The 22,988-nt window shown below is 38.2% G+C and overlaps 1 protein-coding gene across 2 annotated transcripts in view; it reads left to right on the forward strand.

Annotated features, from left to right (window-relative positions):
* The window catches only part of LAMA4 (laminin subunit alpha 4), a 97,200-nt gene that overhangs the window by 48,357 nt on the left and 25,855 nt on the right, over positions 1-22,988 (forward strand). For both annotated transcript variants that reach the window (XM_082047304.1, XM_082047305.1), the window contains 13 exons: positions 1,722-1,833; positions 4,795-4,962; positions 5,726-5,919; positions 7,800-7,916; positions 9,895-10,043; positions 12,050-12,191; positions 13,524-13,620; positions 14,401-14,517; positions 15,557-15,742; positions 18,324-18,463; positions 19,694-19,867; positions 20,888-21,030; positions 21,359-21,521. In XM_082047304.1, the coding sequence (XP_081903430.1) occupies positions 1,722-1,833; positions 4,795-4,962; positions 5,726-5,919; positions 7,800-7,916; positions 9,895-10,043; positions 12,050-12,191; positions 13,524-13,620; positions 14,401-14,517; positions 15,557-15,742; positions 18,324-18,463; positions 19,694-19,867; positions 20,888-21,030; positions 21,359-21,521 (1,902 nt within the window). The remainder of the gene's footprint in view (positions 1-1,721; positions 1,834-4,794; positions 4,963-5,725; positions 5,920-7,799; positions 7,917-9,894; positions 10,044-12,049; positions 12,192-13,523; positions 13,621-14,400; positions 14,518-15,556; positions 15,743-18,323; positions 18,464-19,693; positions 19,868-20,887; positions 21,031-21,358; positions 21,522-22,988) is intronic.

Raw genomic sequence — 22,988 nt, forward strand, 5'->3', positions numbered from 1 at the left:
TAGCTCAGTTTGACCTTCCCTGAACCAATACATTCAGCATTTCCTCTAGTCTTTTCTCCCTGGTTATTTCTAATGCTTTTCCACGTGAATACTCATGATTGATTGTTAAGACAGAGAAATCATGACTGCAGACTCTCACAGTGGAAAGAAGAGCAGAGTAATAACTCTGAATATATTGAACCTTTTGCTCTTTCAAGGCACTTTTATGGAAAATAGGGGCTAGAGCCTTGAGTGGGTTTTGCAGAGATGTGTTGCATCTTCCATTTAGAGCATTTCACATGCACATCCACCTGTCTGGGGGGTCACTGCAGATTCTGATCTAAACCCCAAAGGCAGGATGAATGTATCAACTGTAGGGAAATCCTTCTGCTAAATGAGAATAGCAAATGTGACCTGCAACTCCCTGAGTCTGCTTGGGATGAGTTTAGAGTAAATAGCACACGGCTTGATCCTGAATGTTTGGCAGAGATGTGGGGGAACCAGGCACCTTTCCTTCCTAGGCTTTTGGTAAATTGTAGGATGACCCTCAGTACATTAGCGGGAATTTGAGGTTGCCTAAGAGTATCTCTCACTCATGCTTCTGTTTCCCATCAACCTTGTGGCAATCAGCAAACCTGTCTCAGTAATTCCCCGTGTGTTCAATAGTTAAAGAAAAAGAAATCTATCAAGGAAATAGCATTATGTAAAGCAAGTGTGTGTAACAAGTTTCTTAAAACAAGAATGAAGCTAAGCAACAGAGTATCCCCAAGAAACCCTGATAGCAATAAAGCATTAAGAATAGAACTGATAGTGTGTTATACAGAAATAAAATTAAAACCTTTCTATAAACACATTTATATTACTGGGGTGCACATCCACCTCCATGGTGCTGGCCATCTCAGCCCTACCTCCCAGGGCCAACTGGTGCCTCTGCAAACCCCAAATAAATATCGCATTTGTGGATCACAGCCACTGACTGGTGCGTGGTATGGACTTAATACATGTACACACACATACACATACACATACACATACACATACACATACACATACACATACACATACACATACACATACACATACACATACACATACACACACAGGGTCCAGGAAATGTGGGTGGCACAGCAGTCATTTTTTTTCTCCTTTCTGGCAAATATCAATAAAAGCTAAAACTAAGGACTCCGAAGGTCAGTGACCTTCGAGGAAAGATGATAACTATGACATGGTAACTCTTCATTGCCCTTACATGTAAGGGAACAGAATGCAGAGTACAGCCTCCAATGTAATATAGTATAGGACTGTGGCTATTCTCTTCAGAGTATTTTGAATCTTCATGCTGTCTCTTAATTTTAACAACTTGCAGAGCTGGGAACCTCACTTGAGGGAGACACTGATCTAAAAATGGTCTATGTGCTTACTCAGGAAATGCCATACCCAGCAAAATGCCTTGGAGACTCAGCAGATGGGAGTTTTAAAACTGTACATAATTCATGGCAATTTGATTGCAGCAAATGATGGATAAATATGGGACAGATTTTAATCTCTCACTCTGAAATTCTGAAAAGACCAACAAGACAGCTCTTCATTTCAAACACCTCTGTAAATACCACTTTATATGATAAATGGACTTTCACATGCTCATCAGGAAAAGCAAAATGTGTGTTTACACTACTCATCCTCACACATGCATATGGATCTGAAAAGAAATCTAATGTCTAACTCACATGGTTTATTCATAGGGAAATGAAGCATCAAGCAGAGGCCTACTGATACAGAGGGAAACCACAGAGAACAACAACCGTGCTACTCAGCTTGTGCAGCAGCTCGGAAATATGAGGGACAACATTCAAGGTAAACAGATTTCTTACTGGTTCATCCCAATGTCAAGCATGTATTAATGAAACCTTCAGCAAAAAAATGTCATAGCACCTGAGCACTCTCACAAAGCAACCCACACACAAGGCTTTTGCAGCCTGCAATTCCATGATGAAAGGTTGTCTCTCAAAAGACAGCTGAAACCACAGGCTGACTTGGTCTGACTCCCAGAACAAGAGCTTCTCTTTCTTTTTTCTCTCTTTGACAGAGCAAAATTATAATAAATAGGTTTACATTAAATAATTCAAGCTCATTCAGCTTGTAGCCTTTGTTCGTTTGAATAGCTGCCCAAGGTACTTATATATAATTGTGGTAAAAAAAGTCAGTATCAGATTAGGGCTGGATGAAGCCACACACACAAGCATAGGATGGGGGATGAGAGTGCTCCCTGTCTTACTTGTCAACAGTTTCATGCACATGCACTTTTCCCATCCTGATGATAAGTAATGAGGGCCATATGAATAACTTTTTTTTAAATTCTGCTTTCCCTTTTGAACCCATGGCAGTCAGTTAGGTCTGACTAACTCTGGCAATCCCATTGGTGTCTTACTTTAAATCCAGTTTTCGCCTTTTAGAAAGCTGTTGCTGAGTAGGATTGTACTGGTTCATACAACTTCATGTAAATGCCTCTAAAAAGAAAAGGATGCTGAATAGTAAATAATTTGGTGAACTCACTGCTTCCACAATCTCAGCATGGCAGATGGTGGTGATTTTCTCCTCAAGCTGCTTATTGCTACATCTGATGAGTTGAGTTTGGGTCCAGACACATCTACGGAGCATTACACACTAGCTGTTGTCCTCTTGTTTGTTGTTTGGTTTTTTTGTTTCTGAAATACAGAAGAAGAATTGGAAAACTGTATTTTCATTGTTGTGGGGTTTTTTTTCCTCACAAAGAAAGGATGCCATTTAGTAAAAGTGAAAGGCAGAATTGTAAACCGTGTGGCTAGTGCAGACCATTAGAAATGGTTATAGTGATGCTGATTGACAGTAGGAGAGTAAACATAATGATGTTGATCTCCTCCAGTTAGGGAAAGAGTGAAAACAAAACCTTTTTATGTTAAAATGCAGGGATAAACTGTGAACTATGGTCTCAGTGTCCTGCTCATCTGTCCATGTGACGTGAGGGGATGTAGACAAAACTTATTAAGTTCATTTTTGGACAACATGATAAAGCAATAAAAGCATCTCCAGAACTAGCATAAATTTCAAACATAGTTTCACTTCGGATTGTAAAAGTATGTATTTCACACCTTACCAGATGAAGATTGTTTTTTATTTAGAGCCTGTTAAACCTCCTGCACCTTCAAGAATTTTTACTGTACTATATATCAAAGGATAAATGACAACAGTGAACACCTTCCCAAGGACAATTGCTCTTAAAAAATGTTTCCTAGTCAGAGATTATCATCTTCATCTGGAATATATATGACATGTAATTATCACGCTGATATATATAAAACTGAGATTAAACCAACTGTGGCCTCTTCTTCTGTACCTACAGAAAACAATAAAACCCTAGGTGAATGTAATCAGAGGCATCTCTATCCCCTGCACACCTGCATCATGACATCCTCCATCCTGACATAGAGCACACTGATTTTTCCCAGTCCTTGGCAAAACTAGCAGTGTAAGAAAGCTCTTATGGCACTGGAATAGAAAAGCTGACTGGCAGTTGAGGTCAATTAACAGAAATACTTTATTAACAGACCTGAGCAGTTCTGTCTTAGAACAATTACTGCAAGCTCTGTGGCAAACTGTGTAAGGAAGAGCGGTTACATATCAACTCTTATCCTTGCTTATCCTTAACTCCATGGCTGCATCAACTTACTCTGTTTCAAAAAACATAGTTAACATATCCTATCACACAGATGAGGCAAGCTGAGACCATGCTCATAGGATGTTACATTTGTAGTACCTTCTTACACCTGTGATGCTAGATCACCTTTGACTGTCTGGCCACATGTCATATCTTATTTCTACAGTTACTGAGCAAAAGTGTCAGCATGATCCTCATTGTATGTCACCAGCAATCACTGGCTGACCTCTGTGTGCCAGCATGAGATGGAAAAAGAAATCCATGGAGTTGCTGGTGGTGATCAGTTACTGCTCCGTTTGAAGATTTAAAGCTTCACTGATGAGCTGAGGAGCCAGCCAGCAACTGCGTACAAAGACACTCTGCCAAAGAATCAGTTGTGCCATAATTATACATCTAATTTTTATAAAAATCTTACAGATGGGTAGTGCTGGCTTTGCCAGGTCTGGTTATCCATAAAAGAACGAATAGCCAAAGCTACTCACATTGTAGGGTATAAAAGAGGAGGTGGTATTCGAGACACAGGGAGCGAGAAGTGGGTAAACTTTGTAAAGCTTACACTGGGGATGGGTAAATTCAATTTCAGTAACCAAGAGTGTTTCTTGAACTGAGACCAAAACCTTGAAATAGTATCTCCAAACCAGCTAGGCAGTATCAGGCCAGAAGCCATATGTCACCTCTTTAGGGTGCTTCAAACTTCTTCAGATGGAAAAAAGGTTACTTCAATCTCCTTGCCATTGTGGTTATTTAATAAACAAAATTTCTGTGCAGAAGCACTTAAAAACCACAATCCTGGACAAAAGCCCCAGCCTGCTACATGCCACAGAACTCAGAATAAAATGATGACTGCAGCCTACAAGAACTGCCAAGCCAAATAATGCACACAAGCCATGCCTGCTTAATCTCATCCTCTTCTGATGACACCCCCACATATGCCAGAAAGTATGATTTATTCACATATTTAATTTTAAAACTGGATTAAACATAGTAATTAGCTACTATAGAGTTGAGAGAAACTTTCTTTTGCCATCAGCATGATCTGGAGTCACAAAAGTAAAAGTACTCCACAGTATTTACTTCTCTATAGCCATGCTGGATCGACCATCTGTTCCTTTTTCCCACAGAAATCGGTAGCAAGATGAAATACTACACAATTCAACAAGAGCTGAGCCCTGAAGAAATTGCCCAGAAGCTGAGTGTGGCTGAGGAGATGCTGAAGGAGATCAAACACCGTAAACCTTTCACTAATGAAAGGCAACGTGCCGATGAGGAGGAAGATGCAGCAGAGGAGTGTGAGTTTTAAGCCTGTTTTCCATTCACCCACACATTGATGTGCAGCTGGCGGGAGCCAAGCAGCTCTGGATGTGCTGCTGAGCCCCTGGGGAGGAGCAGCGGGTGCTGGTCTAGTGCTACCTGCTGCGCACAAGGTGTTGCTGCTTCCAAATCCCTGCCCCAAGTCTCTGCTGGAGCTTGCTGCTCCCATAGCAGAATGGGCAGAAAAATATGTGTGTGTCTGTGCATTTCTGTGCATCTGTGCATGCCTGTTCACTGCAGCAACTCAGCGATAGCTGCTTAGGAAGGTTGGTGACAGAGCTGGAATTGCTTGTGTGAACATTTTCTTCCCCCACTGCCAGCTCTGCCGTGGGGACAGTAAACTCCAGCAGAGAGAAAAACTGCTGGTATGGGAAAGAGCAGCAGCTTAATTCTCACAGCTCAGTCAACATGAGGCAACAACCCTGAGACAACACATATTGTCTTTTCCAGAGTAGCCTAGTTAGCTGTGACAATGACAAACAAAGAGCAAGGGAAGCCAAATGCAGCTTCTGTTAGAAAAAGCTACTTGAGAGGGGGGATTAATGGGGTTAAAATGAGAGGCATTTTTCCTTGTCTAAAGAGGACAGAAAATTAAAATCTAGGTATATGATATCTGAACTGAGCTTTCAACAAACATGTCCCACTATCCCCTGAGTAACAGCAACAGAAATTGTTGCATAGGTAAGTTTTGTCAGAAATCCAAGCTTTGGATTAATCAGTGGTCTCTGATTCTTCTCCCAGTGCTACAGAAAGTTGAAGAGTTTCATGAGAGGTACAATGACACCAGATCTCTAGTATCTGATGTGCTGGAGCAGCTCAGTGATCAGGATGTGAAGCTGTCAGACCTGGAGGAGGCAATAGACCAAGCGCTTGACCATGTTCTACGAACAGAGGATATAAATAAGAAAAACACAGCCAGTCTTCAAAGGCGTGAGGTACTATGCAGTACATTTATCCCAGCTGTGGTCTGTGAACATTCCATCTCTGCCAGTGCTTAAAATAGCAGATTGCAAACAATTTAGATTCAGGAATCACCACACCAAAAACTAATTTCTTGTACCATGCAACAGCATGAGTTTGACTCGCCAGTTCTAAGAAACAAGTTGTAGAAGTGCAAGGTACGATTGCCTGTTCATGGAGTGACAAGAAATGACAAGTTTGGGCATGGTATGTCTCAGCAGGCCAAAGAAGAGGTGGATACTAATGCCTAAACTAGGTATATGTATTAAAACCCAAGAAGCTTAAAATTCCATGTAAAATGGTTGCTACAAATATTGTGGTGGGATTGTTTCACTTATTATGTATTGATTTTTAATGTGGAAGGACTTCACACTCACAAAAGTGATTATATTCTATTAAAACAATTGTTTATAAAGACTCAGCAACTGTGTTCACGCCCTGGGCTGTGAGTGCATTCATACTGTCTCGTCCAAACTTTGTCTCTGGCCTTCTTTAAACAAAATGCATCCCCATTTTTTCAGGAGGAGCAAATGACTGTCCTTGCATCCAGCACAAATCCATTCTCTAACTGCTCAACAACAGATACCTTGAAACTGGATTTCCTACTTGCTGGGTGAACAGCCTAGCTATAAGGCTACAGCAGTTTTCTCTTATGCTCTGTTCGAATGAATAGCTTCAGTATTTTGAACAAAGTAATCACTCCTGGGGAGAGCTCAGAGGAGACCTGTCCTCTACAGCACAGAAGGGGCCACGTTTGCCTGTAAGTGGTGGTATTAGATTCAAATCCCATCTGGCTGATGAGGAAATTGAATTTTCAGGTCTCTTATCTCAGAAAAGTACGCAATCCATCAGCCATACAAAAAGAACACCTTTTCTCCTCCCAGCAGTTTTGTGACTCTTTCTCTTTGTTTTCCTTTAAGAGATGCAAAACCAGAATGCCTCATCTAAAACTTTTGATTAATTTTTTCAGCAAGGAAGAAGATGACACAGAGAATAATTTGGGACCATTTGAAGCAAACTTCTTTCGTTTCAATGGCTGAAATTGTTTGGAATCTGGAGGAGAGAGAGAGGTTTAGGGAGCAATTTTGTAATTTGAAGAACTATCTTGTAAATTCAGGCCAACCTCTGGGTTTCCTAGCATCAGTGGCTGAGCTCTTGAAATTTGCCACGCTAAAAGTTCATGCTGTTGTGGCAGGTCTAACAATTCAACTGAGAAATCAGGCGTGTTGTTCTCATGAATACTTTTATCAACAGCTTGGGATCCTTCTGTATAAAGGCTCTTCTGTTGTTCCATTGTTTTGTAATTACAGTGCCAAGCTGCAGCTCATCTCACATTTATGAAGCAAAGCCTGAAGTGTGCAGTTGCAATTTTCCCCTGTTTTTAACCAGTTGGATCTTCATTATTCCTCACAATGAAGGCAGATGCTATACAAAAGATTACCTCACGTTAGCTTTACTATTGACAAGGAAAGGAGACCTCCGTATTGTAGACTTCAAAAACCTCTGGAACACTATGAAAAATCCATGTTTAATTTGTCTCTGCTGGCAGTGCACTGAATAATGCTTCATTACAATAACTGTTCATGCATTAATAGAAAATGTAATTAATAAATCTTAAAATTTTTTTGCACCAAGACAAGAACATGCAAAGAGTCACATTATAATATGCAGCTGTTAGAGATGTCTGGGAAAAACTTAGATTTCAAATACTTAGACTTCTATTTCCTTCATCACTTTATCTTTCGTTTTAACTTTAATAAATCTAACAAAAATGGTAACATTCTATTTTAGCAATGCACAGACAGTTTTGGATGTGATTTAATTCTTTTTTTTTCTTTTTTATTTTTTTTTCCAGGAACAAGATGAGAAAATAAAAGAGCAAATAAATGAAGTAAATGACATTCTGCTAAGTGCCACAAATATTTTGGCAGGACCACAAAAGGTCAACTCAGAGTTAAGTGAGGTAATAAAGGTAGGTGCCTCAGTGACTTGTTGAAATTATATGTCCTGATTTTTTTAACTTTCAGGTCATGTGTTTAGATCACTAAATAAAAATCTCTCCTTTTTTATACTGTTTCAATTAAATGCTGATGAATATTCCCCCCCAAAAAAGTATAAATCTTCCTGGATGAAAAGCTCTGTAATTCCATTTTACTGCCTCAGAAAAATAATTATATTCTAAGGACACCTTATTGTAGGCAGAGGTGAATAAAGGATTTTACTGTAGATTTCTGAATCATTTCATTACAAGCAGCTACCAAAAGATGCTTTGGTACAAGACTGCACTAATGTTAAATTCCCTTTTTTGTGCCTGCAAGTGAGCATAGGAGAAGACTAAACATCCCAGATATAACCAGCCACTGTCAGAATGTAAAACACATATAAGCAGATTGTCTTACAGAAATCCTCTTCTGGAACTGTCGACTACTATCCAGTGTTTTGAACGAGACAAGGTGTTGTAGGAAATTTTTAGAAATTATTGGCTTTTGGACTTTTTATGAAAAATGAAGAAAATAAAACTGTGATTTTGTTAACTAAAATATTTACCCAAGCTGCTTTTTTTTTTCTTTTTTTTTCCATGTTTTGTTAAAATTTTGAGATAATTTAAGATTAATGGAAATTCTCCACAAAGATTAATTTTTTTCATAGTTGCCCACTTCTTTTTAACACAAAAGCAAATATCAAAAGTCATTAATTTTTCTTTGATAAACTAATTTGAGAAAACAGAAAGCAGACAGCTTGCACTATAACCATCCCTGTGTGACCAAAGAGTATGATTTTTCTTTCCTCCTGTGTTTTGTGCAAAACGAATTGCTGCAGTTTATCATTTTGAGTTCCCCACTTCTGTGGATCAGTTTACACATAGGGGACGTCCACACTGCAGGGAAGGAAGCAATATGCCACATCATACATCTTCCATCCTCATTAGCAATAAGCATTTTCATGCTTCACTCATTAATTTTTTTTTCCTCCCTCCATTTCATCCTTTTTCATGCATTCTGAGGCCACATTTATAATTCTCTAACATATCAGCGAGCTTTGCTAAGGCAAAGGGATACTACTTCTCCTTGCCTGTACATACATATAGGTAGTATTTAGTGGACTGATTCACAAATTAGACTAACCCAAGGTGTCTTAGCACAAGGAACATTTCTGTGCAAGGAGACAGAAAGGGGTTAGGGCCTGTTTTCCACAGCACACAGCCATACAGATAAAATCTCTGCCCCTCTCCAGCAATCACCAGGTTGCTCCTGGGGCACAGGCACTGCCCTGTGCTGCGCCCCAAGAAGGCAGGTTTGGGAAGGTGGCAGCTGGCCAGGGCTGAAACCATCCCAGGGACCAGACAGTAATAGGATGATGCACGAGACCGCTCACTCCAGCGCTACTTAGTTTACTTGTTCAGATGTCATTTAGAAGTCCAAAAAGCTAATTTGTGACCTATAGTCTTTACAGAGATAAGGTTAAAAACGAACAAATCAATCAATCAATCAATAATAAAACAAAAATAATTATTAGTTCCACCTCCCGACTTAAGAATCGCAGTAAGGAGATTTTCACAAAGACCTGGTTTAATTACTTCATCTATTAGCTCTTCACTCTGAAAGATTTTTCATTGGCACCATTTGGGAGCAAACATAAAGGATAAGAAGAAATTTCTCAACTATCTTTTTTTGGTATTTTACATATAGCTCTCTAATAACTTTTTAAGGGATTATTGGAATTTTCATTGATTTTTATCTTCCTGCATTTGTCTTGTCCTACTGACATTCGTGAGACAGACTCTCTTTGATCTTTCCTCTTTTTCATCTGTTAAAAATATCACATCAAAGAAATATAACATGATACAAAAACATTATAATAACATAGAAGGTAAAATAAAACATAATTAAAATACAGACTTGATTTTTTACAATTTTCATCTTCTTTCCTTCCTTCCATATTTTGTCTAGAATGTGTCAGGGTTCTACGCAGAAATAGATGGAGCGAAAAAGGAATTGCAAGAAAAACTAGCCAATCTCTCTCTCTTTGATGATGATTTGGTAGAAAAGGCTATGCAGCATGCACACAACCTAAGAAGACTTGCTGATGAGCTGGACTGGTAAAATTTAACTTCAGCAGACTCTGTTCATACAAATGCTACTGATGGAACAGCTGAATAAACTAAAGGACAAGCAGAAACGAAGTGACATCAGATATACTGTCTGTAAATAGGCACTGAACAAACCACTGTTAAGTCATGTGTGTAAGGACTTGTCAAGGTCCAGAGGGAATAGACGAAGTACAGCTGAGCAAAATCTATTAATCTTTCCAAAGAATAAACAAATGTATATCTTGCATGACATTATCCCCTTTCTGATTAGGCATGTTCTTCCCTTCCTATAGCAAGAGAATAGGAAAGGTAGAGCACTGAAAAGTAAAATAATACAGGCGTATTAACTGGGGTTTGCAGAAACAGCTCATATCAGTAAGTTCATTCACATCAAAAAATGTTCAGCATTATAGGCCAAAAAATGGGATAATTTTTATTCAAGATGTGGTTTACAGATGAAGTAGTTCTGATGCTCAATATGTTGTGTCCTAGTGAAACTGGCCCACTGTAACAACAAAACTTACTGTAAGTCTTCCTAGTTTTCTGGAAGATACTAAATGCATCAACTTTCCCCCGATTTACTAAAAAGTCCCTTTTAAACAGATTTGAAATATGACCTGATTTGCAATTGGGTCTACCCATGGAAAAATTATTGTCACCAAAAAAAATCAGCAAGTTCTAGCATAATGGACATATGCTTTTGGAAGATGAGCTGTAAACTACTCTTCAAGTATATTACCTAAATACCGGTTGTTTCTTAATAGTAGTATGCCCTAGATAGGAGACTAAAACAGAGAAAAAAATAACAGATGGTCTTTTTTTATACAATTGTATAGAGCTGACATCTGAAACTCTGTTCTAAAATGCCACACAACCTACAGACAGCCTAAAAAACAAACAGTATGTTCAGTCTGAGACCAGCTAACTTGGGGAAGCAGAATCACTTGAAAAGAATGCCCCATATGGCTAGCCTTCAACCCTTACCAAAATAATTTAAAAACTACTACCAAATCCAACACATTAGTCATTTAATAGAAAGTAAACAGAAATAATTATGAAATATCCAGATGGAAATGTGCTGACACTTTTATTTGTTGAGAAGATTGTCCTGCAGTAAAACTTCAATCCTTTAAAAAATGTGGCCTGTCTTCAAATAATTTTATTTTTATGGGTTTGCATTATAAGCCTGTTAGACTTTTATCTGGTAGAGTTTCTTTTGTCTTGGGGAAATACAGCAGGAAATTCTTGCAAGAACATTGAATCCAGAAACTTAATAAGCTCTCATGCAAACTTTTTGAAGTGAATGCACACGTGTGTGTGTGTGTATATATTTCTAGTCTATATCTAACATATAATCTGAATTCTGTTTATCACAACAATGAAAAAAAATATATTTATTAAAAGTTGTTAACAGCTGAAGGTTGAGTCCTAAACCAACTGCTGTTTGGAATCTCTCCCAAAGACCAGGCACCGCCTAATATGCAAATCAAGCTCTACCATGCCAGCAAAGCTATCCTGTATTTTGAAATCTAACTTTTTGCAAATTTTCACAATCATGGGCAGTTCTTCACCTGATCCTCCCCCCTTTCCCACCTACTTTTTGAAAGTATAAACAGCCAAGTGACACAGCTGTCCTGATCCCTGGCACAAAACAGTCTTCCCATTCACGGCCAGGAGTTATCTCTAAGGAAGGACAACCAATAGATGTTATTCTGTTCATTTATGGAACATCTAATCTAGATTTTAGAAAAAGATAATATCTCAGTTGTCACTTGTTGCTGCTCACATAGACATTAAGGGCAAAATCCCCAGAGTTAAATCACTGAGGCTATCCAAAATAGTTTTCACCTGCTTCACACTAACATAAGCGGTCATACACAATGAAGAGTATACTTAGGCCAAGTGTATTTATGTGCATGATTATGTAGTCAGAATTCACAGAATGTTAAGGAAATGAATCCATTTGAAGCTACTTTGATTTGGTTTCTTTTCTTCTTTTACTCTCTTTTTAATAGGAATTTGCATGGTGTTGATGCAAACGGATTGGTACAAAGGGCAATAAATGCTTCAAATGTGTATGAAAACATTGCTGGTTATATTGAAGAAGCTAATAAAGCTGCATTGCTGGCACTGAACACAACAAACCAGGTCAATGATGTAAGTAATTTTCACAATATCAGTTGTTATTTTGCGATGCTTGAGGGACTTTGGACATCTAAGTATAAAGAAAAAACAAGATTTAGCTTGACTGTCAGCATTGAACTTCTCACTGCACATTTTGCTTTATCTACTATTTTCTGAATTAAATCCTAGGTGGTTAATTGTTCTGCCAGCCTAAAGCCCTCTGGTATTTGAAAACATGCAACACATTCTTCTGTCCCTAAGTACAGGGTGATGCAGCTCTGTGTTGTCACTCAAATTGAGGCATTTCTGTGAAAGTCCAGACAACTCCCTGGCGCTGCAGGAACCTGAGCTGGCATTTAGCGCTTGAGTCCTCCTACTCCACACAGCACCATGTGGCAGAAAAAGCGGTCAAGAGATTTAACGGCAGCATTACTCTTTCTCACAGAAAGTCAAGTAACATGGGGCAAATAGAAGACTCGCACACTCAGTGCAAGGATGAGGATGCTAATTTTGTATCCGGCCTTGCTGTTCTAAAATATTTTATAGGTATTTTTGTATGTATATAGTTTGCAACCTAGATACTTGCTACTTAGCAGCAACTTATTAGTGGGATAGCAAGATTTGGTTACATTACACTGGCCCGAACCCTCAGGAGCTGTGGGATCTTGAGTCCAGTGCTCTGCTTCCAGCACGCTATTGGGGACTGCAAGTGCAAGTGTCCATCACCCATCTGGGGTGACAGGAGAAATGAACAGTCACATGCCTAACTAATGTGTAGCACAAGTATCACATTGACTATACTGGAATTGATAAATTAAGAGGAATTTTGTGCTTTCTGCAACTTTGTTATTCGGCATTGTTGTCTGGGAAAGCATACATTTCTCCAAACTTGCATCACAATCTACAGAAAATTTTGTTTTCCAGAGATTTTTTTCTAATCCAGGCACCAATCTTAAATGTTAGCAAAGTAAATGAAACTGCAGTGTCTTGTTATTACATTTATATGAAGTAATATGTTCTTCACAATTAAACACAATAACAAGGAATATTTGGTAAGCAACCAATGATAAGACAAGAAGCAATGGGTACAAACTGGAACACAGGAGGTTCCACTTAAATATGAGAAGAAACTTCTTCTCAGTAAGGGTGACAAAGCACTGGAACAGGCTGCCCAGGGAGGTTGTGGAGTCTCCTTCTCTGGAGACATTCAAAACCCACCTGGACGCCTTCCTATGAAACCTCATCTATGTGTTCCTACTCTGGCAGGGGGATTGGACTAGATGATCTTTTGAGGTCCCTTCCAATCCCTAACATTCTGTGATTCTGTGATTATTCTGACTTCCTTTTTTTGGAACATACTTGCAGGCTGCAGTGGGAATTGATACTCAGATTGTTTACCATAAAGGTAAAAGCAACGAACTTCTCAACCGAGCCATAGAGCTACACCGGACAGCAGATAACCGTAAATATACATCCTTTCTACTTTCCCAGACAGTTTATAACCATGCACATTAAAATAAATTTCAAAAGCACATAGCTAAGGCACAACTACTACTGTAAGAGAATAGTGTATTGATCAAAGTTACCACACAAGGTACTTGAAATGGCCACAGTCCCAGTTTGAGTAGTTCATGTGTTGTCACCCTGCCAGATGCTGAAAGTTTATTCCCTTTACAAAAGGACCATTTCAGATATGACCGTTGTTTAGATATGTGATTCTTCAAACAGCTGTTCACAGGTAATCGTAATCAAGTAGTTCAAGTGAAACCAATTCACAACAGTGAAGTGTTCAGAAAGCTGGATTTCACCAGTGAAGGATAATAATAAATGTTAAAGGGTTTTGGCCTTTTTGCACTGAAAATGAAAGAAAGCTCTAAAATTACAGAAATGACATCTTCAACTTTTCAGCACCTTTTGAGTCCCTTAAAACTTCCTGTGTACTTGTTGCAGCTATTCTCAGCAGTTCTGGCAAAGCAAAGAGATAGCACTGACAAAGACACAGGTCTCCAGATTTTCCTAAGAAGCTCCATGGTAGGCAACTAATGGCTTGGACCTTCAAGGTTGCTTTTTCTTTTAGATTATGTGAAGTTCAGAGTGCCAGTATGCCCTATACTAAAAGAAGCTATAGCATACTGCCTATGGTGTATTAAATGCTTAACAACATGCTTCCACAGGACAAAATTTAGCTTTTTAAATGCCATTTCGATGCCACTCAACTATACCTCAAATTTTCTCCCCACAGGTAACGATTTAACCATTGCAGACACCAGCCGGCACGTTAATGGCACTCTCTCCAGAATGAATGATCTGCGAAGCCAACTGATGAGAGCCATCACAAAAATGCAATCAGCAGAGCCAGGTTGTAAGAGGAACTTCATCTTCACGATGCTTAATCTTCATATATTTAAGACCATATTTTATCTTTACATATGGCCTATGAAGTTGGTATTAATATTTCAATCCCAGGAGGCCAAAAGGAATTTGACTGAAACTACAGACCCAGAGAGCAAACATCCAGCTTTAACACATTCATAATGAAATAGTATGTTTTGGCCACCTGAAGTTATTAACATTCTTCTTGATCCTCCTTACTATGATTGTCCACTCCCATGTTACTTTTGATCTTTTCAGGGCTCAGAGAATCTACAGGTCTGTGGATTGATTGTGTTGATAGTAAAAATCTAATTCACATATACATCACACGTAGGAAGTAGAGTATTTGGGATGTAATTACTGGCAGTCTTGATTGATAAAATCTCACCTTAGGTTTTCAGAAAAGAGACATTATAGAGTATCCAGGAAGTATATCTGAAGGTGCTCAAAATTGACATGGTTGAGATTTCTTCATTAACTTCAACTAAAAATGGCTGGGTTTTACCATCAAGACATTATCATCTGCAGAATGCCACAGGTTTTACAAATGCAGAAGTTAGTAACTCAAAAAAAAAAAAAAAAAAAAGCCAGGTATGAAAAAACAAAACCCAAAACCACTTTAGTTTCTTGGGTGTCTGTCCTTCAAAAATAACTTTCATGAAAAATATTCAACAGATACATGCATTTTATTTTAAAAAACAATGTATTTTTTCATCTCTTTAACAACTTTCTTAGCCTTATAACACTCATCAAAATCCAAGGACACTGAAAATTTCTAACAATCTAGAACGGAAATGAGAATTTATTAAATTTAAAACTTAACAAAACTGTAGACCAACCACAGGAAGTTTTGAATATTCTCTGTGGAAATAAAGGGGGAAAAAAAAAAAAAAAAAAAAGCAAGATTGGGTCCCCGTTCCACAGAAGGTAAAATCCCCTTAGCCTCACCACTTTCTAAGTACTGGTTATAGCTTGCTTGAATCTTTGAAAGCGTTCCTTTCTTCTCATCCTTCTTTATCCTGTAGTGGAGGCCAGAGAGCGTTTGGAACAAGCTAAACTGAAGACTGCAGAGGCTGTAAGTGCTACCATGACAGTAACACAGGCTACGATCCCCATGGATGAGAATGTGAGGCTGTGGTCTCAGAACCTGCAAGACTTCCAGCACAATTCAGCAGCGTACAACAGTGCTGTGCATTCAGCTGGGGATGCAGGTACAGTGACATGAACTTTGCCATTCCTTATCATTAAAAGGTCAAGGAATCTTGTATAAATTGTTTACATTGCACATTCATCGCATATAATCCTCTAACATTTTACTTCCATGAAAACATTTCAAAAATTACCAGTTGTCTAGAGACTTGACTGTACTTCAAAACTTTTGGGTACTTGGGCATCTCCAAAAATAACTTAAACACTTAAGGTCTGAGGTCTTACTGGCTTTGAAGTCATTTTACCAGGGTACCAAGGTCACACTGAACAATAGACAGCTTGTTTAAATACTTCTCGCTATTATGATTGGCGGTTCAGTTATTATTATTTTAAAATTGAGAGGCATTTGCTAACAGGGCTCTTTTGTCCTCGGTAGTACAAACATGGAGGAGAAATGGTGCCTGACTTGATGAGTCTAAACAAAGGGGGCAAAGAGAATTAGGGAGGAAATATAATATTTAAGCAGGATGACTAATGGAAAAGCTTGTAAACATCACATTAATTCCTCTTTCATTATCAAGGAAGGAGGAAAAGCAGAGAAAAAAATTGGAAGATCTGCTATGAAAAAAAAAAGGTAAATAAAAAGACAAGAGAAACACTGAGGAAGGCTACAAAACTGAAATGAAGAAGGTAGAAAAGAGTGGAAAAAGAGGCATAAATAAGCTTTATGAGAATAAATATGAGAGAATATCTAATTACTGACCCCTAGCACAGAATGTCTTTCAGGACTTAATCAGAATAACTGGAAAGTCTAAAGTTCTCTATGGACCACTCCTACACTGGACTTGGAAAGTAAAATGCGAGTGAAAAGGGCCAAGAGAAGAGAGGGAAAGACTGTGGAAAATATAGCTTTTTACTCTGTCCAAAGAGAAGAAGGACTTGTAGGACTCCATGGGATCTTCTGACACTCTGGGTTGCTCTGAATGAGGCTGAGAGATGCTTCAGCCTCTAGTAAACACAAAACGGGAAGCACAGAAATGTGACTGGAGGTTACTCTTCCTTCTTTCCCTTCTATACATTCTGAGTACCTCTGAGGATTAGTTCTTCCACCTGTCTCTCTGCTGTCTTCTCAGACAAAACTATGAGGGAAAGCACAAAAGCAGGTGGATGCAAGTTGGCAACCTCTAAAATATAACTGCAAACCCTAAAAATCTTGTCTTAACCTTTATTGTGAATCCATGTCATTAAAAATTAACTATGAATACTGAATCTTTCTTATATGCATGTAGCTTGTGGCTAAAATCGCATTTCGTTATACTCAGCTGGTTGTACCTACATCTAATTAAAGATGAAAAATGAAGTTATGTGATGTGTAAATATCCTTCAAAGGGCAGCATGTCATTGGAATCTGATGTGAAGAAACTGGACTATAATTAAGGGTACTTATTTTTCTTTCTCAATAATTCTTCTGTCTGCTTATCTTTCTGGGAAAGGACTCCTCTCCCTTTGAACACAACAAAGAACCTGCATTTCCCTTTGATAACAATCCTATTTGCACGTCTACCAGAAGACACAGCAGTGAAAGACCAAAGGTCCAGGACTCTGACAACTCCTGCCAGTTGTAGGCAGGAAAACTGAAGTGCTAACTCATAAGGGCTGGGATGGGTAGTAAGCACAGCTTAGTTGCACATGCATCATCAGCTGAGGTTCTATACCATTGTACAGTACAGGCCTATAACCACAGTCTGAAGGCAGCGGGTGTTTCTGTCAGCAGAGTGGACTGTGAACCACACACAGATACATCACCTGTGAAGCCGTTCCTGCTACCCGGGTGATAACCCTTGGGAGAGATGCACAGATGAGGGATGAAGGAAACAAGGTGTTCATAGGACAAGAGGAAATGGCCTCAAGCTGCACCAGGGGAGGTTTAGATTGGATATTAGGAAAAATTTCTTCAGAGGTATAATTGACAGGCACTGGAACAGGCTGCCCAGCAAAGTGGTTGAGTCACCATCCCTGGATGTATTAAAAGACATGCAGATGTGGTGCTTAGGGACACAGTTTAGTGGTGGACTTGGCAGTGTTAGGTTAACGGTTGGTCTCTATGATTTTAAAGGTCTTTTCCAACCAAAATGATTCTGTGAGTCCATCTCCCCTAAAATATATTTGAAGGGCTCACAAACCACAGCTCTCACCTGCAGTTCCCAGGTCAGCCATAGACAGCCAGGGAGATGCTGAACAAATAACCTTTCTGCTCCAGTTGCCATATCTGTAAAACTGGGTTTAACATTTACTTGCCTTGAAGGAAGATGGAAAGGTTTAAACTATTAACATTTGCAAAGCTCTTTGAGGAAAGAATTACAGAGGTACAACACCATGTTAGTACCTATGAGTCCCATGAACAAGTGGTCTCCTTTGTGCAAACTTCTTTTCGAAAACTTCTGCGATATTAGATTCTGACAAATCACTACCCTTTCTGAAATCACTGCCTCTCACATACCACAGTCAGGAGTTGTTCTTAAAGCAGAAGGAGATGTTGAGTTAACCTAAGAGGGTAAGGAAGAATTTTCCTGGTGCAAAACCAGTGTTACTAAGAGGAAAAAAAAAAAAAAAAACATGCTGTCACTTCTTTTCTAACTGCAGTGAAGAAGCTTACAGAAGTCTTCCCTCAACTCCTGGACAAACTGCGCAGAGTAGAACAGAAGGCACCAGCAAACAATATTTCTTCCAGCATTCAGCGGATCAGAGAGTTAATTGCTCAAACCAGGAGTGTTGCAAGCAAGGTAAAACTTGGAATGGACGTTCAGTTACTAGTGCTAATAATCAAACATATCTTACTAGGACCTTCATTTTCTTGGGCTATGTTAGAAGCCCAAACCTTAACATTATCACCTCCCAACAAATGGATAAACAAAGTAACTGTGGAAGTCATTAAAATCTTTACAGTTGCTATTTGCAAGCAGTTAACATTACCATGGTATTCATGGTAGACTACTGCTACTGCAGTAGCAACTTTAATTAAGTAATTGGCAGATTGTTAAAGATGGCCACACTAACAAAATCATTTAAAGCTAAAACTAATAGGTCATTACTCAGCTGGCAACATTAGTTACAAGCAGTAGTAATTACAGCAATTTAATGCAAACTTTTCTGAGATTACAGTATTTCTTTTTTTTTCCTTTTGAATTAATTTTCTGTAGGGTAAGAGAATCTTTGGTTCATACATATTTAATAGAGAAAAACACTTTCATTATCATGCATAAATCATGAGGGATTTTTCTGCAGCAAGAACATCAAGGTCAAAAATTAAAACAGTATATTTTAATTCATTCAGAGAAATCAAAAATTCGGTGCATTATTGTGTGTTCATAATGCTAGAATATGCTGTGTACATAAAATATTTCAAAAAAAGAAAAGGAAAAATCAGCATGTGCACGATGCTTGACTGTTCTTTAAATGTCTTTCATCATTCAGGCCTACTGTGCTTAAACGTGAAAGCATTATCTCAGTTACATTGAAGGCATCTTGAACTAGAATGAACATGTTTTACAATTTTATTAGCATCTCATATATATCACTGTAAATTCAATAATATATCAGGATTACTCATGAACAGAGAATTGGTCATACTACTACCAAAGCAAAGAAATAAATTATAGGTAGAAGTTTTACAGCTATGTAAGAATTTCATTATGTGCCATACATAATGATGTAGCCCTGATTCAACTGAGCACACATCTGTGTCCCACTGAAATTTAATTTACTTTATGAATATGCTTAAGCACAGTTAATTAGAAGCTTTAAATAATTTTAAAATTAATTCCCTTCAGCTTCTTTATAGTGTCTTCCAGAAGTGATTGTTATAAACATACAATTTTGCATGGCCAATATATAGGTACCAACTCTGCTCTTGCAGTAAGCAAGGCTGTTGGCTAAGTATTCTTGCAAATTTACCTGAAACAATGTCCCCAGGCAGTAATAATGTGTCTCACTTAGCGCACTTGCAACTGCAGGTCCAAGTTTCTATGATGTTCGGAGGCCAGTCAGCTGTTGAAGTCAATCCAAAGATCAACGTCGAGGAACTGAAATCTTTCACTTCCATGAGCTTGTACATAAAGCTTGAGAAAGACAACCCACAACTTGCAGCATCTCCAGACAGATTTATTTTGTACCTCGGAAACAAAAATGTAAGAGAATAACACAGTTAATTTCTATATATACATACATTTAAAATAAATAAATATGTTTGAAGTTTATTTATCCATGTTTCAAAATAAGAAGTGTCTACTATATAAGTATCACTTATATAAGTGTCACTGATTTTGTGACAAGCAAAGAGCAAGGGTTCCTGAGAACCCCTGTCCTTGAAACTTCTCACCCCAAGCAATGAAGGATTCTCTCTAAGAAGCAAATTAGACTGCCCATGCAGAGTGCCCACACTTGCTGCCTCCACTGCCGGTACTGAGGTGCTCTGAAGCAGTTCCTGTCACTTACCTGGCTTTTGTGGGCCATGTTTGAATCTGGTTTATGCCGTTGACAGTGTCAATTCCAAACCTCTGAAGTCAGAGGCCCAAAAGATAAGCAGGTTTATTTGCCTGTGGCTTGTGCTGCTGTTGTGCACTCTGTACATCACTACTTTCACCTTGAAAGGGCATATATTCTCACCACCTGTGACGTGTTGTGAAATAAATGCTCTTTAAATTGTGTTTTCTGCAAGAAGAAAAATCACATCTCACAAGCCAGGTATAATCCTGGCAAGCTGTTTGTTGGGAATGGTAAAGAGCCAGGCTTCTATTTTTAAGCTTTTCTAAAAAGAATGTCTACTGAATATGAATCAAGCGAAACCCCTCTTGGCAGAATATTTAATTGCAGCATAATACCTAGGGTTTAGACAAATGTATCTTCCCATTTCCTGCATATGACACTGCACAATACATACTGATGAAAAGCTTCCTATCGAACATGACCAATTTACAGTCAGAAGACCTTGTATTTACCTCAGTCAAAATGGATATAAAGTAAAATGTCAGAGACTTTCTCTATACGGTTCTATCTGGTGAAAGAAACCAGTTAAAGAACGAAGCATTTGTTTATTAGTTATATTTAAAGTTGTAACTTAGTCTATCAAAGCTCATCCTTTACTAATGTTTTGCATTAAATCTCTTTCAATGTTGTAGCTCTGACATCTTTCTCCATTGGTGTTTTAGGCAAAAAATTACATTGGTCTTGCAATTAAAAATGACAACCTTGTGTACATTTATAATCTGGGCGACCAAGATGTGGAGATACCTCTAGATGCCAAACCAGTCAGCACCTGGCCTTCTTATTTCAGCATCATTAAAATTGAGAGGTAAAGTGATAATGTACATTTCCCCCAAATCAAACAGTTAATTAAAAAAAAAAAAAAAAAAATCAAACAGAAAAGGCTGGGTCAGATCTTCTTATCAGGAGCCTTCAGTGTCTGGTTCTGCTGCCGAAATAAATGGAAATTCTCTGTGCTTTTAAACAGCCAGGACCCAAGGGGCCACAGACAGGAAGAGAAAGTGTCTGTAGTTTCTCTCTTTGTTTTCCCCCAGAGTACCCATCTTCTAGTATGGAAATGAAAAACCTTCCTGGAGCCTGGCCTTGTTAAGTCTAGCCAACATAAAACTCTTTTCTCTTACAATTCCCTTCCACAGGATTGGAAGACATGGCAAAATGTTTTTAACTGTGCCCAGTCTTAGCAGCACAGACGAAGAAAAATTCATCAAAAAGGGAGAGGTTCTTGGTCCTGGATCTCTGCTGAACTTGGAACCTGAAAATGCTGTTTTCTATGTCGGTGGAGTGCCTCAAGACTTCAAGGTTGGTCAGCTAAACACTCTATATTCAAAACTATATAATGCAGACTTATCTTGCTGGGCTTTCCTTTAAACACAGAAATAGTTAATCAATAAAATATTTTTATTTAGTCATGTATCATCTTACAATTCCATCTTCTAGCCATGGTGAAAACTACTGTTTCCTCTAGCATATCATGTCACAGTATCACAGTATCACAGTATGTTTGGCATTGGAAGGGATCAGATTCCTGTTAGCTGTCATTCGAGTTTTCTGAAATGTAATAATAAGAAAAAACTTGCTATCTGTTAAGTATAAATAATAAACTAAGGCCTATTAGCCTTAATACATTTTGCTGGCTACCAGTTTCTTCAATGCTTACAATTTCTCTTTTACAAATATCACAAAAACAAAAAGTAATATATTGTTAATATTAAGACAGTGTGGGAAACTAGCAATACAGTGATTTGTCTGAATTTAAATTATCATTGGTTTAAATCTAGCCTTACAAGAGCATGAAGAATCACCTGTGCAAAACATGTCTAAAGACCTGTGTGGGACAGTTGCTTCACTCTAGTTCCTCATAGTCAGCACGAATTAGCACCTCACTTACTTGCCTCTGTGAACAAACCAGGTCCTCTTTTTGGATTTAGAAATTGTTATGAATGATCTTGGTTATGAAAATCGCATGGCTGAATGAAAATGTACTTAGAAAGACTTTAGAGAATGCTAAATTTTTTAAGCTAATTTGTAGGTGCTAAAAACACCCAACAACTGTTCCACAAGAAGCACTCCTAACAATATAAAAACAAAGTTTAACTCCTATGCTTATGTATGATGAGGAGATTTTGCATTGCTGTGATATATGCTGTGGTTTGAATTTGAGATTACTGAGCCTTGGGTGAAAATTGCCTGGGAATGGAACTGAAGACTGAACAATATTTGTACACACTAACAAAAAACAAAGAAACAAAAAGGTAATCCAGCAAATAAATCCTCTAGGTCTGTTCCACAGCAGTGCAGAGGAGAAGGAAAAGAGAAAAGTGAAGAAAATGGGAAAGAAAATGGGAATAAAAGGATTCATGAAACTATTTGACAAGCATATGGGTTTCTTCTCCCCGAGAGACGGACACCTCACATTTTCATTTATTAACATACAGTCTTATTGGCTAAAAGCTTTTGCTTTTACTTCCATGTTACGTATTTTGTAAACATGAAAAGTACCACTTAACCATTAGAAGTCTCATCCTTAACATAATTTAACAGAATAGCAGAAGAAACAAAGAAAGAAAAAAAAAAAAAAAGGAAACATGATCATTTACCAAATGTACCTGTGCTACAGTTAAGAACCTCATTTTCTCTTACAGCTACACATATTCTTCACTGCTGTATTACCATTATTATTACATCATAAGCAAAATGGAAATAATGAGAAGCTAAAGAAAAGTCACTAGCTGTGATCAGATTTTGAAGTACAAGAGGTGTTCTTAA

This window comes from Streptopelia decaocto (assembly GCF_964273445.1).
Source record: "Streptopelia decaocto genome assembly, chromosome: 3".
In the NCBI taxonomy this organism is placed as follows: Eukaryota; Metazoa; Chordata; class Aves; order Columbiformes; family Columbidae; genus Streptopelia; species Streptopelia decaocto.